We start from the raw sequence: 25,137 nt of genomic DNA on the forward strand, positions 1-25,137 counted from the left end.
TAAGCTGTGAGTTCGAAAGTAAGTCCGACCGCCAAATTTTGACTTCACCATCGTTCTCAATATAGTTAACTACATAAGTCTAAAAAAAAAAATTGCAAAAAAAGGGTGTCCGGTAAAGTAACAAAGTTCCCTTTATTTCTTCTCTCTTAATTGTAAAAATTTCTGCTACCAAAAATATGTATTGTTATATCAAAAAGGGCTAAGCCCGTATAGCTAATAAAATAAAATAAAATAAAATAAATTGTGTACCTACCTTTTTAGAATTTTGTTCTATAACTGAACAATATACTGTTCAAACTTCAATATGTAAATATATGATTAAAATCCAAAAATATTATAAATTTTAATTCCTGCTCTGTTTAAACTTGCAACATTGTTTTCGAACTTATGATAATTGATTTATAAATATATTTAAACAAGTGATAGGTACTACAAAAATGAATTCATCAAGTAAAATAAATTGTGTATATTATGGAGCCATGGAATTGTTAGTTTTCTATGGAGGTATTTACCAATGTACCAATTCAACTACAGTAATTAGTTTGTGACATTTAACTTTTGAGATCACGTCTATATATTAAAATGTACTCTTCTTTCCTAAATAGGAATCATTCTAATTTATGTGCTTATTATTGTTACAGAGTACAGAGCGCGAAATTTATGGTACAGACTACAGGTAATAATGGTGGTATGAAATTTGATGGAACGTCATGTTTTCACTCATTATCACTTGTTAGTTGTTATCATTTATACTATCACCGCTTGTAAGTTTATCACATAATAACAAACGCACGTTTTTTCGAAATTCTATCGTGATAATATTCAACGTAATATATTTTTTTTTCGCTTATTTAACTCTGCCGGTTTTCGTTAGCATAACAGTTAAAATTACCTCGAGTATAACTAATAGCATAGGCTCATAGCAAGAACTGAAACAAAAAATAAAAAATGGTCGAAGTACTCCGTGACAAAGAATTTCTTGTCAAAGAATATTTGGAGACCCGTGGTTTATACAGTCATCATATTAACTCTTTCAACGCATTTATCGACAGCGATTTGAAGAAAATCATACAGCAAAACCATGCCGTACGAAGCGATGCAGACCCCAACTTTTATTTGCATTTTAAAAATGTTACCGTTGGCCATCCACAGGTATGATAATATCATAATAATTTATTTTATGAATATAATATTTAATAATAATCTTAAAATAATTAAATGATAGGTTGGAAATATAGTTGCTTTTATTCTAACAGTACTTAGGGCCAATATTACAATCATCGGTTAAACTTCGATTACGCTTAACCGGCTGATAACAAATTTTATTACCGGCTGAATTTTGCTGGTTAACACGTTAAACGCCAGTGTCAACCAATAGTTGACACGTGACACGAGTGAACGGGCACCCATGGCTCGAGTCAACGAACAATTGGAGGAGGTCGCCCGCAGATCAAATTGACGTCGGCATTCAACGTGTTAAGCTTAAGAGTCTGTTAAAATTAACCGGAGATGGTAATACTGGCCCTTAATATTTTCATTATTTTATTTGTTATCTACAGGGTTCATGACTCATAGTTCTAAAAACAGTAAAATATGTGCTTGTATATAACAATAAAAATCTAAAAATCTAAAACAAGCACTTAAAAAAAAAATAAAATATATTTCATATATTTAACATTTAATCATAATAATTTAAATTTCAGGAAACAACAGGTAAAATATTATAAATTATAGAAGTATTCACATTTTAAGTTATATATCTAAGTACATTTCTTAATTGATTCTTGCTTTAGTTATTCTAAAAAAAATTTGAATTAATTTAAAGCTTGAATTTAAAAAAAGAAAAATAGTTAGAGGTAGTAGATATTCTTTTCCTTTCACTTTTGTGACATACATACATAATTTATCAATATGTTCAGTGTTGGGTAAATTACTTTTGAAAAGTACCTAATAAAATTACGTTACTGGTTACAGTAAATATTTTTATTTAAATTACATTTGCGTTACCCGACATTATTTATTTTTATCACATTACTTTACTTTTTAGAAAGTAGGGGGTTACAAATAACATTGTTTTTTAATTAAAATAATTATATATGAATCCATAATGCCCATTAAGTAGTAGGTACATTTTTAATGCCTTAGTGTTATAAGTACATGAACAAAATGTATAAGTATTAATTCCTGGGATCTTTAATAATATTGTTAATTATTATTTATTATCTAATACTTTCAGAACTGTAAATAAATTCTATTGATTTTTAATTTTTCTCGAGTATCTTAGCCCCTAGATTTTTTCGTACATTCAGACATTCATAACTTATTTTAATAGCTGGAAAATTAACAACATATTACTCCATAGATAAATTACTTTTAAAAAGTAATTGCATTACAATTATTGCATTAATATAAATAAAATAAAATGAAATTACTACAGCGTTACTGCAAAAATAATTTGGAAAAAACTTAAGGCTGTTAAAAGCGAACCATTTTTAAGGGGTCGGATTTAAGCAATATTCTATATTTCTATATCGATCGTGAGTGATATGTGACTGTGTGAATTCCTGAACGCTTTTTTTTTTCTATAAATTTTAGGAATTCAATTTTTGATTTTTGTATATGCCTTGTGAATTTTATCTCTGCTCTTTTTAAAAACAATCAATAATATAATAAATTCAAACTATTGACTAGTTGTTTCTAAACATTACACTTTTGAAATATTTTATAAAAATTAAAAATTAATGTATTATGTGAATTAATCATGTTTTAATTTACAGGTAGATGATGGCTTTAATGTTACACGAAATGTTACACCACAGGAATGCCGCCTACGGGATCTAACATATTGTGCTCCTATATATGTTGACATTGAATATGTTAAAAGTGGCATGAAATATCTTCGAAAAGGATTCATTATTGGTCGTCTACCTATAATGCTTAGAAGTAATCGATGTTGTCTTTACCAGAAGTCAGATGCAGAGTTGGCAAAAATGAAAGAATGTATTTATGACTCTGGTGGTTATTTTATAGTGAAAGGAACTGAAAAAGTAATATTGATGCAGGAACAACCGGCTAAAAACAAAATATTAGTCGAAAAAGATTCTAATGGAGTGCCTACTGTTCAAGTAATGAGTAGTACTGTTGACAAAAAGTCTAAAACTAATATTATTTTTAAGAAAAATTTGATTTATGTTTGTCATAACGCTCTTGAGGAGAATATACCTTTTGTTATTTTTATGAAAGCTCTTGGTGTCTGTTCTGATCAGTTAATACTACAAATGGTTGGTACAGAGTTTGCTATTATGAATCAAATGTACCCATGCTTTTTAGAAGGTAGCAAGTTAAATATCTATACTCAAAAACAAGCTCTTAGATTTATTGGAGATCGTATAAAGAAAATGGGGTTTTCCTCTGAAGATTATGATAGCAGAGTTATTACTGAAGTCCATGATTTTTTATCTACTGTGATTTTGGCTCATATACCTGTGACTAATACTAATTATCACATGAAAGCTATATATACTTCAATCATGGTAAGACGGCTAATTTTTTCATTGTCCAATCCAGATTTATTTGATAGTAAAGATTACTATGGTAATAAGTGTTTAGATTTACCTGGATCATTTTTATCATTACTTTTTGATGACACCTTTAAACGTTTCACTTTTGAACTTAAATCTGTTGCTGATAAGAATATACCAAAAGTAAAAGCCACTCCGTTTGATATAATCAAGTACATTAGAACCGATACCATTACAAACGCGTTGGTATTTGCCATTCAAACTGGTAATTGGTCTATTAAGAGATTTCGTATGGAAAGACATGGTGTTACTCAGGTTTTAACCAGATTGTCATACCTATCAGCTATAGGTATGATGACTAGAGTTAATTCACAGTTCGAAAAAAGTAGAAAAGTATCAGGACCTCGTTCATTACAACCTTCACAGTTTGGAATGTTGTGCCCTTCTGATACTCCTGAAGGAGAAGCTTGTGGACTCATAAAAAATATTTCACTTTTGGCCCATGTGACGACTGAATCCGAAGACGATGATGCTGTATTACAATTAGCTCTCAATTTGGGAGTTGAACCAGTGGGTTTATATTCAGTAGATGATTTACATGAAGACTATATGTATTTAATAATATTTAATGGAAACATTATTGGTTCTACTAACAAATGTATTGACTTTGTTGACAAATTTCGGAGATGTAGACGGAAAGGTATATTTAGTAAGTTTATTTCCATTTACATATCGGAACGGCACAAGTGTATTTACATCAATTCTGGTGATGGTAGACTGTGTAGACCATATTTAGTTGTAGAAAATGGTCAGCCATTACTTACTAATGCTCATATTGATGATTTAAAAAGAGGATATTGCACATTTCAAGATTTTATAGACCAATCTCTTATTGAATTTATTGATGTCGATGAAGAAAATAATTGTTTAATAGCATATAATGAAGAGAAGATTGTTCCTGAAACCACTCATATGGAAATGGCGCCTTTCAGCATATTGGGTATATGTGCTAGTGTTATACCATTTCCACATCATAATCAATCACCTCGTAACACCTATCAATGCGCTATGGGTAAACAAGCAATAGGTACTATAGCTTTAAATTACCAACATAGAATAGATACACTTCAATATAATTTGTGGTACACACACATACCAATGGTTCATTCTAAAGCAGTACCAATGATCAATTATGATAAGTTGCCAGCTGGTCAAAATGCCACTATTGCTGTTATGAGTTATTCTGGCTATGATATTGAAGATGCTATCATATTGAATAAGGCTAGTGTTGATAGAGGTTTTGGAAGAGGTGGAACATTTAGGAATTCCAAATGTTTCTTAAGACATTATCCAAATCAAATGATGGATTCTATACAGGGACCTATCATCGATAATGCAACAAAAAAACCAATTTATAAACATAGGGCATTAGAAAATGATGGAATAGCAGCTATCGGCCAACCAGTATTTGATAAACAAGTCACAATCAATAAGGCAACACCAAAAACTATAACTGTAGAAGATGTAGGTGGCGATAGAGGCTTCAAAGAAACTCCTTTATATTACAAAGGATACGACCCATCATATGTAGACAAAGTAATGATTACATCAAATAGTGATTGTTTTTTGATCAAAGAAAACTTCAGACAACCAAGGCGGCCCGAAATCGGTGACAAGTTTAGTAGTAGACATGGTCAAAAAGGAGTGGTTGGTTTAATTGTAGACCAAGAGGATATGCCTTTCAATGAAGTTGGAATATGCCCAGATTTGATTATGAACCCTCATGGTTTTCCATCACGGATGACAGTAGGTAAACTTATTGAACTTTTAGCCGGTAAAGCTGGAGTACTAGAAGGAAAATTTCAAGACGGCAGTGCTTTTGGCGGTGCAACTGTCACCGATATTAGTAATGAGTTGCAGAAACATAATTATAATTATCTGGGAAAAGATGTTCTATACTGTGGTATTGACGGTAGACCAATGGAAGCATACATCTACTCTGGCCCAGTTTTCTATCAACGTCTGAAACACATGGTAGCTGATAAAATACATGCTCGATCCAGAGGACCTAGGGTGCTATTGACCAGGCAGCCAACAGAAGGTAGATCCAAAGATGGTGGACTCCGTATGGGAGAGATGGAAAGAGACTGTCTTATTGCTTATGGTGCTAGTATGCTGATTATTGAAAGATTAATGTTGAGCAGTGATGTAGTAGAAATGGATGTATGCAAATTATGTGGTTTATTTTCATATTCTGGTTGGTGCCACATGTGCCAAAAAAGTAATTCAGTATGCCGAATCAAAATGCCATATGCGTGCAAATTACTATTTCAAGAACTACAAGCCATGAGTATAGTACCTAAGATATCATTAAAAAAATATTGCGACTGAAAAATATTTGTATTAAGAATTTCCTATGTTTTGAATGTGTATTTGTTTAATTGAATAATTTGTTATTGTTAACAATCAGAGCTAATAATAACATATATTTTACAAAACATCACAGTTTTTTTCCAACAAAATGCAACAAAGGTATTCATTGTTTGTTTATGGTTGATTTATTATACAATTCTTATCAATGTCTGTTGTCCGTTTTTTTATTTATTGATAATATTTTTTTAACATATTATAATATTTAATTTTTTAAGAAAATATTGTATGAATAAAATTATTTCCAGCATTTGTGTATATATTTTTATTTTATTTTTTGACAAACATTTTTATTGCATAAATGGAATATTGTTGTTAAATATTTGAAGAGAATTAAAATAAATAATACATCCATATTCACAAACAAAAATGCACACAATAATTTACTACACATATTTTATTTAACTACCTATTACCTTTATTATCAAAGACTATATTCTCGTTTAATCTATGAAATAGCAACTTTGTATTAGATGTTCCAAAACGTAAGAAAACTAGTTATACATCTAAATTAAGTGAATTAGATTCATTTTAACAGTCTTAAATGCACAAAGTTGCATCTTTCAGGGTTTTAGAATTAAAATATGTACACATTTTAAACTTTATTTCATCAAAATGCACATGTTTTTGTATTATTTGTTATTACTAATTGCAGGTATGATACTATGATAAAATTGTAGTCTAGAATCTTGATAAATTGTCTAGTAGTGTATCTGACCGTAATTCACATATTTTTTGTAATGAAATAAAATAATAAAATATACCAACTGGCTTATAGAAGACATAAATACAATTAAAAATCAAAATATTTTAAGTTCTTTTTTGTTTCGTTTATGTATTAATGATTCACAATTATTAATATTAATATACCCTGTTCAAAATTGATAAGCTAAAAAAAAACAGTTGATAAGAAACTTGTTAGTAGCATTACATTGATGAGATAATTAATTACTTATAATATATTAAAATAGTATTTTAATAATGTATAATAAGATAAATTAAATGGTGGCAAATCAAAGCTATTTTGAAAATCTCAAGTGAATCTAAATCAAAATAATTAAAACGTTTCAGAAAAATGTGTTATAAATAAGTTGATACCCAAACAAAATAATATTGAAAATAATATTGTTTACAAATTTAATAATTAATATTTTCAAATAAAACTAAACCACATAAATCTGAGAACTAATTTTAACTGAAAAAAAATCACCTATTGTGGTTTAAGTGTTTAACCAGGTAATTATATAGAGATTTTATTAAATGTATAATATTCATAATAATAAATAATAATATTACTAATATTATATTAATTTGTAAGATGTTAATCACAACTCCTAAGTTATAAATATAACACTCGTAAAACCGATAGAATTATCTTTTATTAACACTATTTAATGTAACATAAAATTTGATAAACAAATTAAAGAACCACTTTCAATAATAGTATTAATTGATGTATTATATCAGATATTTATGTAAACTGTTTCCCTAATTTTAATTTGTACACCTATAAGGTTCCTATAGTAGGTATCAGATAACAAATAAATATTATAAAATACCTAGTAGAAACTAAGGTACTTGTATATGATATTTTATAAATTAATTTATACCTAATATGTTGTTAGTGATATTTAATGTAATATTATTTGTTAATATTTTACTGTTATTTTTAATATTTTATATAAGTATTAAAGGTTTTTATTATTTTTTTTACAATATTAACATAATTATTATAAATATTAGCTTAAATTTATTTAAGAACCTTGTCTCAATTGAAACAAATTATTTCATTTTAAACTTTTTAGTATATCATATAATATAGGTACCCAATAAAACAAAGAGATAATTAATAATAATAACTTATAAATTATTAACACCAGAATCAGGGTCAGACTGGTCTATTATAGTATAGAGTCTACACTGTAGACATATTAACGCACGGAAGGCCTTCACACGCATGGGCCTTCTGCCATTTTATAAATAATAAAAATGTTTTATAATTAAATTATATTTAAATGCATAATATTGTGCATAGACGTGAACTTGCAAAGTCCATGGCGTCATATCATAATATTATTATAATATAACAGCATCAAATCACATTTTTTGTTAGTATAATAATTTATAACAAATAAATCGTTATTCTAAATGTTTACGTACATAGATAAGTAAGGTACATATTAAAGTTGGGAAGTATGTTATGTCTTATATTTTATAAATTGTAATAAATTATAAATACTTTTAAAAACATAAGTAAAATTTAAAAAAAAAATTTAAGTGGTACCAATGAGAAAAGAAACATTTTTATTAAGAATACAAGCTGTTGATCCTAAATATAGAAAATTACCTTTTTGGAAAATTAATTAAATCATATAATCATGGCTTGTGCTCTTATATTATCTGTTATTCTGCTACCTACCTAGAACCTATAGCGTTAGAAGTTAATCTCATTGATTAGTACGACTAATATGGGCTATTTAAGAACAACTTTGAAATCTATATGTACCAAAATTGTACAAAATTGTTAAAAACTAAAAGTCAATAAAAATTAAACGAATAAAGATTTACATAATTGATAATATTGATACTTGGTTTTACTTTATTTTATTTTTGTGTTAACTTAACAAACATTTAATTCTTTAACTTTTGATTTGGTAAAATTGTTAAATATTAATACTTAATAGGTACTTCATTTTTTTTATATTCATAGTCGCTATAAATGGTTATAGAAAATAAAAGTTTAGTTAACTAAAAACCTGTATTTTAAAAATTATTCATAAATATTTATACAATATTTTGTACTTAAATTAAAATTTAAAGAATTATACCCAATATGTACTAGGTATACCTACCTAAACCCATGGCTAAATATACTGGTAATGTGTAGGATTGTCAATGAATAAATATTATAAACTAAGTTTTACAATTAGGTAAAAAAAAATAATATTTTACTAATTAGTGTATAGGTACATTTATGGTTATATCTTGAGGGCCTTTTAGAGCCATTCCGACCCTGGCCAGAATACCACTCAAATATAAATATAATTTGATATTAAGAGTTAAGACTTGTTACACATTTGGGTATTTAACATAAATTCTAATAAGTAAGTAAGTAAAATTCAATGTAAGTCTATGCATTCAAATTAAAAAATTTACAGTTTTATAAAAAAAATTAATATTTATTTGAAAACAATAGAGGTACGTAAACATTAAAATACCTAGCCTCCAGGGTAATAAACAATAGTTTTTTGTAGCACTAATACTTACTAGGTAGGTACCTACAAAATAATATAATAATTAGGGTTAAAAAGTTGTTGCATTTACATGTTATTGAGGACTAATATATTTATCATTTATTACTTAGTAAGACAGTGGCGTAATTTTAGTTTTCATTAGAAAGTGGGAAAAGTTTTGACCAGCCTAAATAGATAACTTAAAAGTTATCAAATCCCGTCTTACAAATTTTATAATTTAGATATTTTTTACTCTAATATTTACATATTTTCTCGAAATATTATAAAAATATTCATGTTTTTGTTACTAGTGAATAATAATGATTAAACTGACACACCCGGGCACAAACTCGAATTTAAAATCAAATAGTGGCAAATAAACACCTCACCACTAACACTAAAACTCTTCCAAAAAAAAAAAAAAAATGACGGCACTGCGTAGTACCTAAGCAGGAAACTACTTTAGAGACACCACGAAAAAAATACAAAAAGTTCATATTTTTAAACCGTAACAATAAGTTGTATTTTTAAGCGCATAACCCATAAATGCATGCATATTTAATAGGTATGGATATCTACTTTTTTTACGAGCATTAATTTTCGAGACTTAATAATAATAAACAAGTATAAAATGTTGTATCGTATTAATAATTAACTATAAATGGCTCATATTTAAAAATCCGGTTTTAAAAGTATCTAATATGTAGCCATGTAGGTATACGTACACGCATTAGTTCTCAAGTTATTGAGACTGTCTGTACAATGTACATGTAGGTACCTAAATCTTCTACCAACTATACTATAGTATAATATGTATATCATATTATAAATAATTAACGAATATAAATTGAGAAAAAAATACGTTAGTACTTTAAAATTAATAATAGTAAAATATGTAATCTCTGTTGCCGTAGGTAGGTACCTATAGATACCTAACCGATGTGACGTTATATTTTGTACATGTCGAGCGTTCGCCTTGTATTTTAAGATTGCAATATTATTTTATTGATCCAGTCTTTGAACTTTGAGATCCTCATGTACACCCCAGGGCTATTTGGTTCACCACATCGCATGCCCCACGCTATGATACCGGCCACTACCCAGCGATTGTCGGGTCTCTGTACAACCATGGGCCCACCTGAGTCACCCTGTATAAGAGCACCAGATATTTAATTTATTGTTTGTTCCAACAGGACAGATGTGAAGAAAACAAGTTGCACGGTAGTAGATACTTACTTTGCACGCATCGTAACCACCATCTTTCGAACCCGCACAGATAAATGTGTCTGGTATCTTCTTTATATATCCAGCCGCACGGAACATATTTTCGCAAACGGAATTGTTTAGCACCGAAACTGTTGCTCCTTGTAGCGCAATAGTTGAGAGTCCTCCTGTATAGATAGAGGACAATATATTTGTATATAAAACAGCAATAATATTTTTGTAAATATTATAGGTAGGTACACTGTATGTCTTTTGAGAAGTTTTAAACGGCTAAAACTTCTTTCTGCAGTTGCACTGCTGACTGGAAGTGTATAAAAAATGTTATACAAAGTATATAAATTTGGATACGAAGAATCCGTGTCTCGCGTATCATGAACTTCAATACTTCATTTAATTTTAAAGGTCCTGCAGTTACTCCAGTTTTAATAGTTTTGTCATTCACTATTGTTCGTAAACTAGATATAATGAACGGTATTCCACTTCTATATCAATTTCATCAATGTCAGCTTCATAAAATCTTATATTATATATCTAACATATTTTTATACTTGTGTTTTTCGAATTTAGGTACATAGCTGAAAAGTTTAAGCCAGTGTTGGCCTGGCCATGGCCGCTAGGCCGCGAACGCGGCCGGGGCCCCTCCGTTTTTTTTTAGGGTCTTGTACATTTTTTTATTTGCTTGGCGTGTGCCTCATCTATATAAAGAGTAAGGACCCCGTAAAATATTTAGGTATCGATAATTTTAACCGTACACATTTTTTCTTTACAGAGCACAGATGTTTGCCTATTATAGTGTGAACAGGGCACTATAATAGTACAATTAGTGTCAAGTACCTAATAAGTATGAGGAAGTTTTCTTGGATTAATTGCGCTACTGCAAGTTAAGTTAGGTTTTATATTTCTCCTTAAAAACAATCGGCTCAGACGAGGCCGCGAGGGCCCCGCTCATCCGACCCTGCTTGTTGGATGATCATAAAAATGCTGCATGCAAAAAATATGTATTATTTATAATCTTATAGTATGTATACTATATACGTCTACTTATGGTATCTATATATATTTATTTAAATTTAAAACAATGATGAAGATTGGACATTTATCTATGAAAGCTTACTTGAATAATATTATGCTTATAGCTTATAGATTTGTCTTCAAAGTTCAAATTCTCTAGGTAATATAACTATATAAGCATAATTTTGTTTTTCGTAATTTCGTTTCTATGTAATTAATAATTATTATTTATTATTTCGCAGTTTCAAATATTTAAAAAATGTCATAGTTTATTATTAAACAAATGATTCCTCTCGTCAGGCTTCGTGTTAATATTATACAGAGTGATTTTTTAAGCATGCTTACGCTATTTGTTTTACCTAAATTGTACATACATATATGTGTGTGTATATAATTATACAAATTATGATTTTTAGAACTTTTAAATAGGTATACTTGAAGATTTTCGAATACTTTTTTATACCAATTAACGATAATGTTGTTACAATTCAAACTTATGTTTTTCCAATAGGACTCCTCTTTTTTACTTTTATTATTCAGCAGATATTTTTTTTTTTTTTTGAGAACATAGTAGAACTAGTAGTTTTTGAGTTGTAGGTATAACTTTGTGTACTGAGGATAATACGTATATGGAAATTAGCCAAGTAGATTTGGAGGCTTAGATGATTTGAAAATGTTAGTAGTTAGTTGTTAGTACTAATTAATATTGATCTATCAAGATAAATAATTTGTAAAAAACAGATAATAGTGAATAGGTAGGTACTACATCTAATATTAGGTATTTATAGTTTTTTATTGTAAAACTATATTTTAAGGATACTTAAAAGAAGAAAACATTTCATTTGATATACTTTAAAGGATTTAAGTAACAAGTACTTCGGTACCCATGAATAATATTTTTAAATTGCAAAAAATAACTAAAATCGTTATTTACTTTTTAACTATCTAATTTTGTCTAAATGTGAACTTAAAATATCTATTAAAAACTGTGTCTATATAATTGTAACATATTTTTTGTCAAGAGGACGTGGTACCCGCATATTTTGTTGCCTCCATCTAACTTATGTGTAACTTAGTACATTTTACGCTCAGCAGATCACGTTCAGCTCCGTTAGTTTAAAAATTAGAATGAATGGACTGCTCTTATAAAATTTAAAGGTAAGATTATTATCTAAGTAATCTGTTAGGCTTTTCATTATATTTTAATTTTAAATAGAATTATGAGTATTTTAAGATGTACAAACAAAGAATCCAATTCACTCAAGTTTTTAAACTAACCGAGCTAAACGTGATCTTATGAGCGTAAAATTTGCTGTGTCACGCACTTGTAAGACGGAGACATACGGGTGCCACGTTCTCTAAAAGTATGAGCTACTTATGAGAAACCTTGTTTAAAACTTGCAATACTTAGCTATAAAAGTTGAACATATTTTTATAAATTATTGATGGCAAAATAATTTGAAACTTTCGTCGTGATTATTATGAAAATTTCTCATGCCTATAAATAGCTCGAAAAGAGTCAAAATATTGTGAACATTTTCTGGCATATGGAAAATGTTAATATAAATATATGGTGAAAAATCTTGTATATATACTTAGTTATTAATTATTATATTTATAAATTATAATAAAAATTTTTACCATAATACAAAGCACCCCATCCAGTAATGTGAGCAGAAAATCCTGCAAAATTTGAATCATCTTCTGGAATGCAAACAGGCAGAATGTTCGGTTGAAATATGACAGGTTTATCGAATCGCAACAGTGCCAAGTCATGTTCCATATCATAGCTATTGTACTTTGGATGTATAATGACTGTCTGCAATTTCCTAATTAGGAAACCATAAGGTTCATCTTTTACTGAAAAATCGTATTTACCGAGGACGAGGTGTATGTCATTTATTGAAACGCTAAAAAAAATGCAATGCAATCAGTATAATAAATAGTACGTAGGTTAAGTACAGAAATTTCAGGCCCTGGTGCTAGTTTTTATTTGCCTTCTAACCTGCATAAAAGTATTAAGGGGGTAAAGTGGGAATTTGCCATGAACACATCAGGTTAGTATAATTTATTAAAGAGTGCCTGCATATTAATTAATATAATTATTACAATTGAGAAGATTATGATAATATGAGATACCTCAGATACGAGTATAGTAGAAGATTGTTAGAAGAAAGTTTTGAACCTACATTTTAGTTACATGTATTATAACTTTAAAAGTTATTAACTTACAACACTTCAAATTTAAATTTTTTTTCGATTTCGAGAATTATTCGACACTCGGTTAATACCAGCAAAAAATGAATTTTTATGTTTTGCACTTTTTTCCAGCCCTAAAGTATACGGTTGTGTTTACAAGTAGAACGAATGGCGCACAAACTTCGGTGCTAGACAAAAATTCACTCTTAAGTCACACTAATTATTAGGAACAAAAAAAAATCAAAATGTATAACATGCGGGTGTATGTGAGGGGCCGGTGCAGGTGGGGTCTAATATCACTTTTAAGATTTTTAATATTTTTAATATTTAAAAAACTAAACGTTATATTGAAATAATTCTAATACTTACTTATAACGTCTTAAACACATAAAATCACAAATTTACACATAAATTAAATTTCAAAAATAAAATGTTTAAGTTGGTAAATCGGTGTGTGAAGTCAGGAACTTTTACACGTATAAGAGAGGCTATTAAGAGGGGGGACCAATGATGTCACGCGGCTATTATACATTTCTTAATATCTCTTAAAGTAATATTTTTTTTTACATCGGATTTTCACCAAATCTTTTTAGCTACAATAATTTAACATTTGTGTCGTGTGCACCTTTAAGTATAAATTAATTGAAATAGCTTCATAAGGTGTAAATTGAAATCTTTGATCCTTATTCTTAAGTCCTACCTATGAGGGGGGGGCATCGCTCCCTTCTACATACAGTATACACATTAAGTAGGTACACCAATTTAGTATAAAACATAATATAACCGATTATACAACTATAAAATATAGGTATTTACTTTCTAACACAATGAGCAGTAGTTATAGCCCAGTTTTCATTGAATAATACCGCACCGCATTTGTGTTTATACGTATTTTTATGTCTTAATGAAATCTTAAACATAAAAACAAATTGTATTATTTAGGTATAATATCGAAGTATGCAAATCAATTTCAAACTTGTAAATTAACTTACTTGCCACGGCCACTCGCCGAAAGAAACTTCATCACCTCCGACTATTCTAGATATTGGGATAAGTTGCCTTCCACACACTATTTTTTTTTCATTAAAACAAAGGGTTATTAATTAATTATATTCTTATTAATATTTGAATAATAAAACGTATTGATTTGACTGACCATCTTTGTAGTTGGACATATTAAAAGGAACATATTCCGTATCGGTGGAATCGGTTGTGGTCTTCAAAATAATCTCTGAAGGGTATTTATAAGTACTGTTTTCTGTAAACGAATCGTCAGCCGTGTTGTGTATGTGTTTTTTGACAGTAAATGTGTGCATATGAGAAATATTCGAACAATCGATGTCTGATAAGTTGTGAGTCACTAAAATTACAAAAGTAATATTATATAATATATATATTATGTTATAAAAACGTAAAGCGATTCCAATTACACGCCTATACCTGGGGTTTTATACATTATATTTTTTTATTAAAACGCTTTTGATTTAACTTTTTATTTATACGAGTAATTGTAGATGTTATTTTTAATAATAGTCAGGTATGATTGGACTTAGTAAAAATATTGAAGAAATGTAAAACGCATAGTCTTGGTATGCGTATATTTATCTGTATAAATAAATATGAGCCCGTCTTATAGGGTCGGATAAAGGCGTAAGTAAGCAGTATGCCTATTTAGGCTATACTGCTATAGAATCGTGAGTGACCAGGAATAAGGGACACCAACCACGATATTGTTTTTAAATAGCATTTTGTTCGATATTGTATCTACCTATCCGTATACCTAAAAAAATGTAGCTGTCATACTGTTGTTTAATTAAAAATGTTTACTACTATACGACCCAGTGGCGCCGAATAAAAATAACTGGCAGTTCTTACAATTTGGTTGACCCACCCTTCCAATTTACCACCACTTCAGACGACAGTGAAACGGGCTTAACTAATTATATGTAAATAATTTAATGACATTCCTGTGTTCGGTAAAATTATACCAAAAAAACACGGAATTAAGACTCAATTATTTTTAGTAGATATTAATCCGGCCTTAGATAAAAATACTGTAATGTCGGTCTACAACATTACAATGTACAATATAATGTATTATTGTGTATAATATAAATATTATGTCATATCAAGGTATGACTTACCTTCTACATCACTGGGCGCAACAATAGGAATATTTTTACTGGCTTCAACGGAATCTAATGTCGATATTGTCGTTGATAAAAGATCAACATCGGTGCTATTATCTTCTGACGGTGTGCCATAAGTATTGTTGGATACGTGTGCTTCAACCGGAAGCGTAAACCATGAAGGAATAAGTGTCAAACCATCGACACCTTCTGGTGGTTTGTGCGTCACTAAAACAAGAATGCCATAATATTATATAATAAATCAGTAAATTATATAATTTTATTAAAACGTATATTGTTAGAATGTGAAGCAATTCATATTCTGCACAATTGAGTCGAGATCAAAGTTTGACATGCCTTTTTCGCTGTTGGACATATTGTGAGAATCATTTTCGATTTCGATGGAATCGGTTGTGGTCAACATCGTCGTCAAAGGGTGTACATCAGTGCTTTTTTTATTCTCTTCTGACGGTGGTCCAAAAGTATTGTTGGATACGAGAGTCTTAACCGGAAGCGTGAACCACGAAGGAATAAATGTCGAACCATCGACGACTGGTGGATTGTGCGTTACTGAAAAAAGGATGAGATAATCAGCTATCTATTGACCGATTGATAACTATTGTATTGTAAAAACGTGACGTGATTTCTATCTGGAGTTATTCAAATGCATTGGATAGGTATATTGATCTATATCTACATCCGTCTACTGTCTAATTAGCATGATTTTTTTTAACGAACGCATTTGGTATACAAGTTATTTTTAAACTTTTAATAAAAACTAAAATAAATTTTCAAGTTACAATAAAACACAATTTGGTAGATTGTAAAAAAATGGTTTGAAAAGACCAAGTTTTATATACAATGAATATGTTTGTGCAAGTGACAAGTTAACTGTGTGATTTCCCTAAAATTTTACACAGTAATTTTTTTATTTTTTTATTAGAAAATTAGAGAATCACAATTCGGTTGAACGGCTTAACCATAAAATATTCACAACACACAACAGTTTATCAAAGCCAACAGTCACATACAAAATGTTCTACACTTTTTATGCACACTCTTAAGTTTATATCCATAAGTTACCGAGTAACTCACAATTCCTGTCAACGATTTTTAAAATCAAGGTTATATTATACAAACAACATAGCACGTGCGACATACGTCGTATACACTCAGATAATACCCATCGTCGTAAATTAAAAATGTAAATCGAACGCGCGAGCCACAGTCGACCAGTATTGGTATTCAATTAAATGTGAGTTTTTTTAACTCTATAAAAAGTAGTAATAAACAGCACCGGCTTGTTCAAATTCCATTAACCAAAATAATCAGGTTTCAATTGTTTTATATTAGGAACCTATATTTTATTGCTTACATAGTCGGACCACCCATCGCCGGGACGGTAGAGCGGAGGAATCGTTCCAAAATCCCAACGAATACCGTTAGCTCTCTGTATTTTTGTAACATTTGAATTATAATTTCGTCCATACAGATATATGTTTTGAAAATATGTATGTTCACCAATCATCACCATGAAACAATTTGTGCTGCCATTATTTGTATAAAATCATAGGTGGGTATTGCCGTATTGGTAATCTTTTATTTGTATAATACGACAGTTCAAAAATTAGCTTTTGAAACTAATCTAGTAACAACTAACAGATGTCCAATCAAGGGCGCCTGTACCTATGCCCAGTTTAAGGGGGAGGGGGGGCGAAAACTAAAGATTTGAACTCAGTCTTATATAGCATATTAGTATATTATTGTTTTAAGAAGATCTGTATTGTATCTATCCGTCTTACTAACGCATACATAACAAATTTAACATTCAGCATAATCCATTTTACTTTGTTATTTTTAATACTATAGTTTATAATATAATAGTGAATTGCCCTACTATCAAATTCAAAGGTAAGAATATTATTTAGGGCTTTATTTTTATATTTTAGTTTTTAAGCAAGTTATGAGTACCTATTTTAAAGTTTATATAAAATGTCCAATCTAAAAATGCTCATAACTTGTTTCAAATTAAAATAACAAAAAAATCACCTGCTTGAGTCTTAAGTAATATGTTTACCTTTAAATTTGATAGTAGATCAATTTATTCCAATATTAAAAATAACAAATTAAATTGTATTATCCTGAACGTAAAATTTGCTATGTCGTGCGTTAGTAGGACAGAGACTATACAATATACATTCAGGTTTGACGTCCTCTTAAGAAGTTGTGGATTTTAACGATTTTAAGTATAATACATTATTAGTATGCTAAATATACATTAATAATGCATATACAATTTTATTCAGTTACAGTTATTCAGTTACAGAAAATTTAACTATGCAAATATAACAACTTTTTTTTAAAAAGCTAAAAGGCATGTGTGAGTGGCAGCGCCCTTTGACATCTGTCCCACTCCTCTGTGCATGATAATACAGTTATAGTTATAGGAATGTAAGAAAAACGCCAGAAATTATTAACAAATTAAAGGCAATATTATTTACTATTACTTATAGCACTAAAGGGGCCAAAAATGTATTTTTTATAATATATAGTTGCCACCTTAATTATAATACATATTCATTAATCTACTTCCCGATACAGATATTGTGTGGAGGGGAGGGAGGCAACAGTTTTTTTACAACACAAATACAATTATTATAATAAAATATTACACTTTATTCTTAATTTAAAAATTTCATAATAGTAGATATAGGTAATCAATGTGATAAATAAATTATTGATTATTTAATATAGAAAGCGACTATGTGAAAAGAAGTTTAGATTTTGTTTATTTGTTATTTAATATATAATATTTATATTTATAAAAAAAAATATGTCTGGGGGGGCTAGTCCTCTAGGCCCCCCTGGATCCGTCACTGGGGTCGATACAGTGTATATTATATCAAAAAACTTTACACGAATAATAAATTCTCATGCCTTATAGAATTGTCGGATTTTGGTAACTATTTTTTTTATCTGAAAGAAGAAGACTTCATACATTAAACTCCGATTTTTTTTATTTCAAATACCTAATAGTATAATATTATAATTTGTAAGAAAAAAAGCTTAAAACTGTATTATTTTTGAAGACATATTATTAATAGTTTTAGATTAATGCGTCCTGTAAAATATTACCACTAACCCACTATTAGTTTTAAAAAAGTTATCAAATTTGGTTGATTCTACGAAACAGGATTATTATTCCCGTAGAGCGTATTTTTGTTGACAAAATTACATTGGCACCGGGTGCCTTAAACCAATGGTTTCCATTCCTACTGCGCAGTTCATAATATTATACTACGCGATAATGTGCGTCATGTTTTGTGTGTGCGTCTCGTTTTATTAAGTACCTACCACGATTAAAGATAGTACCTACCTACCCAAAAACACATTAATGCGTCTTATATTTTCACATTAATTGACCCACCCAACTGCATACTTTTTAATGAGTTAATACTTAGTAACACTGATTAAACTCATGCATTGATAGACTGATGTTTCTTCACTATATTATATACATAGTGAAGAAACGAAGTCGTACATATTTTTAAAATTGAGATTATTTTTCATAAAAAAAAAATCGTAAATAAGTTGGAAAACTATTTTAAAATTTGGACTTTCTTTCATTGACCTAAATATTCTACCTATTATAGCAATAGGTATTAAAAAAATGTATTTCAACTTTTAAATATGATGAAAGCCAGCGTTACTTCACTTATTTCAAACCAAGGACCTAGGCTACTCAACCATTGAACATTTTATGTCTAGCTTTAAGATTCCTAATAATATAAATTGTTGTGTGTCATACTTAGGTACGTGCCTACATACCTTACATGTCCTGCTATAACTTAAAAGATAAGTTTAGTTTTTTTTTCACATTTATTACAAATTATTTCTTCTTAATATAATATAATATGTTTGAAGGTATTGGTTTTACATTTACATTGATGGGTATTTTTATTTATTATTTTTTTTGTGTCCGTCGCCAACATATGGAGCAGTAAACAAACTTAAATTTACTATTTTGAGTATGTTTTAAAATTGGTTACAGTTAGTTTTTTATGGGTTAAAAAGTAATTTTCGATACTCTTACCCATCTACAAAAACTCACAAAAACCATACAAATTTGCAAATCATACATTAGTTGAAAATTCCTTATATTATTCTAAATTTTAAAAATATAATAAAACAAAAACATAATATTAGGAAATAAATGTAACTTAAATTTGTTATTTTCTTAAAATTTAAGTTACTTACAATGCATTGATTTTTCAACGAAAATCACATATTTTTACGTAAATATCACTATAACATAACAAGATGGACATGCGTTCTATGGATACCCATATACATTTTACATCTTATATAGTAATTACTACACTTAAGTCTAAAATACTGAGGACCAGGGCTAGTAAGTTCATGCATCTGCATGTTTTTTTTTTGCTACACAGGAAATGCTAGCCAAATCCGTTTCATAACAATAGTAATAATAATATGAAGTTTGATAGTGCATGTTTTTGCATGTTTTGGGTGTAAAGGCATATTTGGCATAATATATTCGATTTTTTACAGTCGTTAGTGCATATTATTTCATAAAAATATTTTTTAGACAAATATTTAAAAAGTTTCTTTTTTCTTATTTACTTTCCCGTTTACAAAATTATGGTGTTTTGATTTATTTTTATTCAGTTAGTGAGTGAGTACCTAATGTCCTAGTACATACTTATTTAGATTTTATGCGTTTTACGAAATATTGCGGAAACAATGTAATCGCTACCACTACCATACTTCACCGTACAAAGTGGCACCTTCTCACCAACTAGCATTTACTTATAATTTTGTACATTGCTGCAGTATAGTTTTCTTACACTCGCCGATGAGTTTACTCGTATGAGTCGTATGTGTTTGTCCATTAAATTTCCTGTTTTAGTGTTTTCATGTGAGGTATAGGTTCTGTACACATTATTCATATTTTATTTAAACAATGTTGAAAGAAAAACAAAAAGTTGCGGGCCGTTTACAAAATTTTGTGGAGGAATTTGAACTTTTTTAAATTTATGGATTAATTCTTATTATTTTAAAACTTTCTCATGATTTTTTTACATAATGCATATTTTGAGTACATAATTTAAAAATGTTAGGGCATATAAATGCATATTTTCGAACTTTTTAGTGCATATTTTGACAATTTTTAGTGCATGAATGCATGCTTATTTATGCATTTTTTAGTGCATGAAGTAACGAGCCCTGATTATGACTATTGCCTGTTCGAAGTATAATTACGAAGTTTAGATAGGTACATATTATTTATATTTTCCCTGAAATTACGACATTTAATAATATTATGTCTGTTGTTTTTAATAATTGATAATAATAAAATCGCCAGTACAACGAGCTTAATTCCTGATGTACCCGCATACATTGTGTTTTCTACAATAAAAAACCGTCTACACTCTACAGTGATATACAATAAAATCTCCTTATAACAAACCCCCCTACAAAATGGATATCTACTTAAAACGGAAAACAAACAGTTATGAATAACCTTAAGTTTCTCTAAAACGGAAAATCAGTTGGAAGTTTGGAACCGATACCAATTTCGTTACAAGGGGATTTTACTGTAATAATTTTATATGTAAAAAAATAACTTAACTTTTAACTTAACTTAGTTACTCAAATTCATTTATTTTTTTTTTTTAGGATAACTTAACTTTCACTAGTTAAAAAAATTGGTTAATTTGCCCAGCTCTGATAATAAGATAATTACCTATTGTATAATACATGTAAAGTAGATATAGGTACACTCGTCATCTATTATTTTACTGCAGTCTATGCCATGATCATGATGCCAAACTGGTAAGTTAACATTAAAAAAAGCGAAGTAAGAAAAATGTATAAAAAGCCTCGTGGAGTGTTAACTAAATTTTGGTTTTTAAATAACTTAAAATTTCAATTGATTCTAAAGTAAAATTAAAACTAAATAGCTTATGTACAGAATTCACCGAAACAGGTAGGTACATTCAAAAACTTTTTTCGTATTTCAAAAAAGAAACATAAAACTCTTCCTTAACTGGGAAACGTGAATAGCAAATTATCAAATAAGCAAATGTTAAGGTGGGTTTACACGTGCATGTTTGCTGTAGCTCCATCACCTACGCACCAACTCGCCAGTAATGTTCCAACTTCTATCTTCACTTGCGCGCCAGAAAATGTTTACACCTCACTGGCGCCACAACTTATATGGGTAAACATTCACATTGCACGTGTAAACCTAGCATTATGATATAGTGGTGTAAGACAGATCTGGTGTTAATATAATACATCTGATGATGATCTATATGACTATATTATATTCTAATGGGTAACATCTAGTATAATATAATGTTATTATATCAGTTCAAGATTTTATTTAGGTACCTTCTTCGTAGTTTGACATATTGAGATGATAATTTTTTCCGGCTCCGGGGGAATCCGTTGTTGTCAAAGAGTAAATATCAGTGTTACTTTCTTCTGGCGGTGCGCTAGAAGTGTGGAACTCTTGTATTTGGACCGGAATCGTCTTAACATCGACGATGACTAAAACAGAAATAACATAAGAAGGTATTATTAGTATTACAAAACGTTTTTAATTATGACCGAGCTTCAAACGGAACACCTACACCTCAGTATGAAAAGTGACATCAGGATATATGCCATAGTAGCAGCTAAGGCCATTCTAACTATTTTTTAACTCAGGTTTATGACATCAAATACTGTAAGAAATTAGTCGACAGGAGCTATAAAAAACTGTGCATAAGCGAACAGCCGCGGCACTGCGAATAGGTACTGGATACTTCTGTGTCGGACGAAACAGAATGGCCTTCTGAGTTCTCGTACTGTCACGATGAGCCGTCTCACGAGTCTGGGTGTTCTCTGTTTGACCAGCGACCACCAGGTTCGCCACCATCTAGAATTCTAGAGCTTTATTAGTTACCTGTAGGCTTATTGCTAACATTATAATAACATTTTAAGTACACGGTTTTATAATAAGATCATAACGACCATTGGTTGACTATATTTTATTATCATTCCATGTGCATAAATGCAAGAACATGCAGTGGTACAATCGATAGGTAAACTAAATATTAATAACCATGTAAATTTTGTAAATTTTTAATAAAATTTTAATAATAATTATATCATAAAGCAACTTCATTAATTACAAAACATTTTGGAAACAATTTGGGGGATGCCGGATGATTTATCTGAAGGGCTAAGACCCACTATAATAGCTCTCCCCCACACTTACTCTTATGATGATAATCATACTATTAGACCAGTCTAAGTCAATCGACTCTTTGACATATTATTATAAAATATACAATATATAAAAAATAACACAGTATAATATACAATAAATAATTACTATTGGACAATTTATTATAAATTACAAATTACAAAATCCCAAAAATAATATTAATGTAAGCCATAAAAGTATTTCTTTAAGTCATTTGAGATGTGTCGTTATCATACCCCACACGTGGTGTCTATTGGGTCTTCTCGCGTGTTTGGGTGGTGACCTCGTTGTAATCTGTCTCTTCTTAATTGCCCGACTCATATTACACGGACGTGGTCTGGTATATCGACATATCGTTTATATTGTTACTCAATAATTACGTATTCCATCGGCTAGTGAAGTATCCGGGGGAAGGGGGGGGGGGGGGTCCACAGGGTCTTGAGTAAGTAGTAAATGGTTGAGAAATCCAGGAATACCAGCTGGTCTTTGATGCGGTGGACAATCCACGGTAAAATAGGCTTGTGCTGAAAATAGCAGTCTAGACTATTTAGGTACTGTCGGCTGATTTATGAATTATCTAACTTCCTATTTGTCTCATTTGGTGCATTCATCTGGAACCTTCCATTATTTATCAATAGTTTTTCATGGCATCGTGCCATCGTCACTGCAAATACTTTAAATTATATTAATAATATTTGGTCAATGTCATAGTTTAGTGGTGTTCCAGTCCAGACCCGACCATATACGCCAACACGTCAATTTTTATATTGCTCTTGGCTATATTTGGAATTTGGATTTATTCTATAGCCAATAATTAAGTAAAAATTATAATTTAATACCTGGCTATTCAGTTAAATTAGAACCAAATGATAGTCAGATTTTATTTTTCTAGTTATTTTTTATAAAATATTTGTAGTACCTATTTATCTCTAATTTATTGCGTAAAATATCTTGATATCCATTGAACAAGATATTGAAATTGAAAATCGGCACATTAATTCGACTACTTATTATGTCCGATCAGAAACTAAAATAGAGTAGGTAGCTATGTAATGAAAATATAAATTTTAATGTATAAAAAAGTATCTACTTCAAAGGTATTAAAATTATTCAATTGTTTTAAGATTATGAGTTATAATAAAATTTGATATCTCAAACTTCTTCCTGTTCCCCTTAAAATGTATTCAACAGAGGTTTACTATATATCTAACTAACATTACTAAATGTAATAATATGTAATTATTTAACATGTAATTAATTATTAACTAATAATACTACATAAATATTATGAAAATTAGCAAATATTAGGTATACTATTTTAGAACATAGCCGACTTAAATTTCAAACATACTATGTTATAAATTATAATTAATATGACTGTATCGTCACTGTGAATGTGAATGTTAGCACTATCAAACCTTAAATATGCATTTAAAATGTCAGTTGGTGTATTACTGGAATATAATAACATTCCTCCTAACCTCTTCTCTATAGTCAATATTAAATCTGACTTGATAATTTTATTTTTATTTGTATTGTTATTGTCATAATTTTATATTATTTAAATTATCTGTCAAGTTGTCATAGTCACTGACCTATAAACGGTTTTCCAATAAAAAAAAATATATATATATTTAATTTTAAATAAAAATGTTTCCTAAAAAAAATCAAGATTTAAAAAAATAAAATATAAAAAGTATTAAGTCTTTAAAGTTTAATATTTGTATTATATTTATTTAATTTATTTAGTTGTGTGCTTACAAATTATAGAGAACACAGTTACGACAATAGTATAGTGCAGTCCCAAGTCATTCACAAAAAACACACTCAATCACTGATCGCTCAAAGTGAAAAAATACTACTCTACTAGAATAAATATACATTTTTCATCAAATATAACAAAGGTTGTATTGAAAATATTATAAACTTTTAAAGAGGAAAACAGGTATTATTTTAATGATTTATTCTGGTTATCCCAAACATCAATTCCATTAATAAATTAATAAATTAATATAATAAAAATATATATGACAAATATAACTCTCATTCCTAAAAATATTGCTAACAGTTGCATAATATGTTACATTATATCTAAAACAACAATAAATTATAAA

General features: G+C 29.2%; 2 protein-coding genes across 2 annotated transcripts; one reads left to right on the forward strand and one right to left on the reverse strand.

The window, feature by feature from the left end:
* The first annotated feature begins 779 nt into the window (after nt 1–779).
* Nucleotides 780–6,134, forward strand: LOC100165300 (DNA-directed RNA polymerase III subunit RPC2). The gene is made up of 2 exons (XM_001950599.5): nt 780–1,152; nt 2,778–6,134. The coding sequence occupies exons 1-2, from the start codon at nt 949–951 to the stop codon at nt 5,910–5,912; spliced, it is 3,339 nt and encodes a 1,112-aa protein (XP_001950634.1). The 5' UTR covers nt 780–948; the 3' UTR covers nt 5,913–6,134.
* Nucleotides 6,135–10,090: 3,956 nt separating this feature from the next.
* Nucleotides 10,091–22,461, reverse strand: LOC103310124 (transmembrane protease serine 11A-like). Its single transcript, XM_008187377.3, has 10 exons — nt 22,407–22,461; nt 22,165–22,323; nt 16,105–16,317; nt 15,763–15,975; nt 14,775–14,978; nt 14,611–14,687; nt 14,435–14,529; nt 13,061–13,329; nt 10,421–10,575; nt 10,091–10,332 (listed from the first exon to the last, which is right to left on the reverse strand). Exons 1-10 carry the CDS (start codon nt 22,459–22,461, stop codon nt 10,168–10,170), a joined length of 1,605 nt encoding a protein of 534 aa, XP_008185599.1. The 3' UTR covers nt 10,091–10,167.
* Between the last annotated feature and the right edge of the window lie 2,676 nt (nt 22,462–25,137).

Source organism: Acyrthosiphon pisum, chromosome X, assembly GCF_005508785.2.
Source record: "Acyrthosiphon pisum isolate AL4f chromosome X, pea_aphid_22Mar2018_4r6ur, whole genome shotgun sequence".
In the NCBI taxonomy this organism is placed as follows: Eukaryota; Metazoa; Arthropoda; class Insecta; order Hemiptera; family Aphididae; genus Acyrthosiphon; species Acyrthosiphon pisum.

Coding starts and splice junctions, on each gene's coding strand:
- LOC100165300 (XM_001950599.5), top strand. CDS start 949: ATGGTCGAAGTACTCCGTGACAAAGAATTTCTTGTCAAAGAATATTTG. Junction 1,153..2,777: donor TTACCGTTGGCCATCCACAG/GTATGATAATAT, acceptor TTTAATTTACAG/GTAGATGATGGCTTTAATGT.
- LOC103310124 (XM_008187377.3), bottom strand. CDS start 22,461: ATGGCCTTAGCTGCTACTATGGCATATATCCTGATGTCACTTTTCATA. Junction 13,330..14,434: donor ACTGCTCATTGTGTTAGAAA/GTAAATACCTAT, acceptor CATTTTTTTTAG/CGTTTCAATAAATGACATAC. Junction 10,333..10,420: donor GTGGTTACGATGCGTGCAAA/GTAAGTATCTAC, acceptor GCTCTTATACAG/GGTGACTCAGGTGGGCCCAT.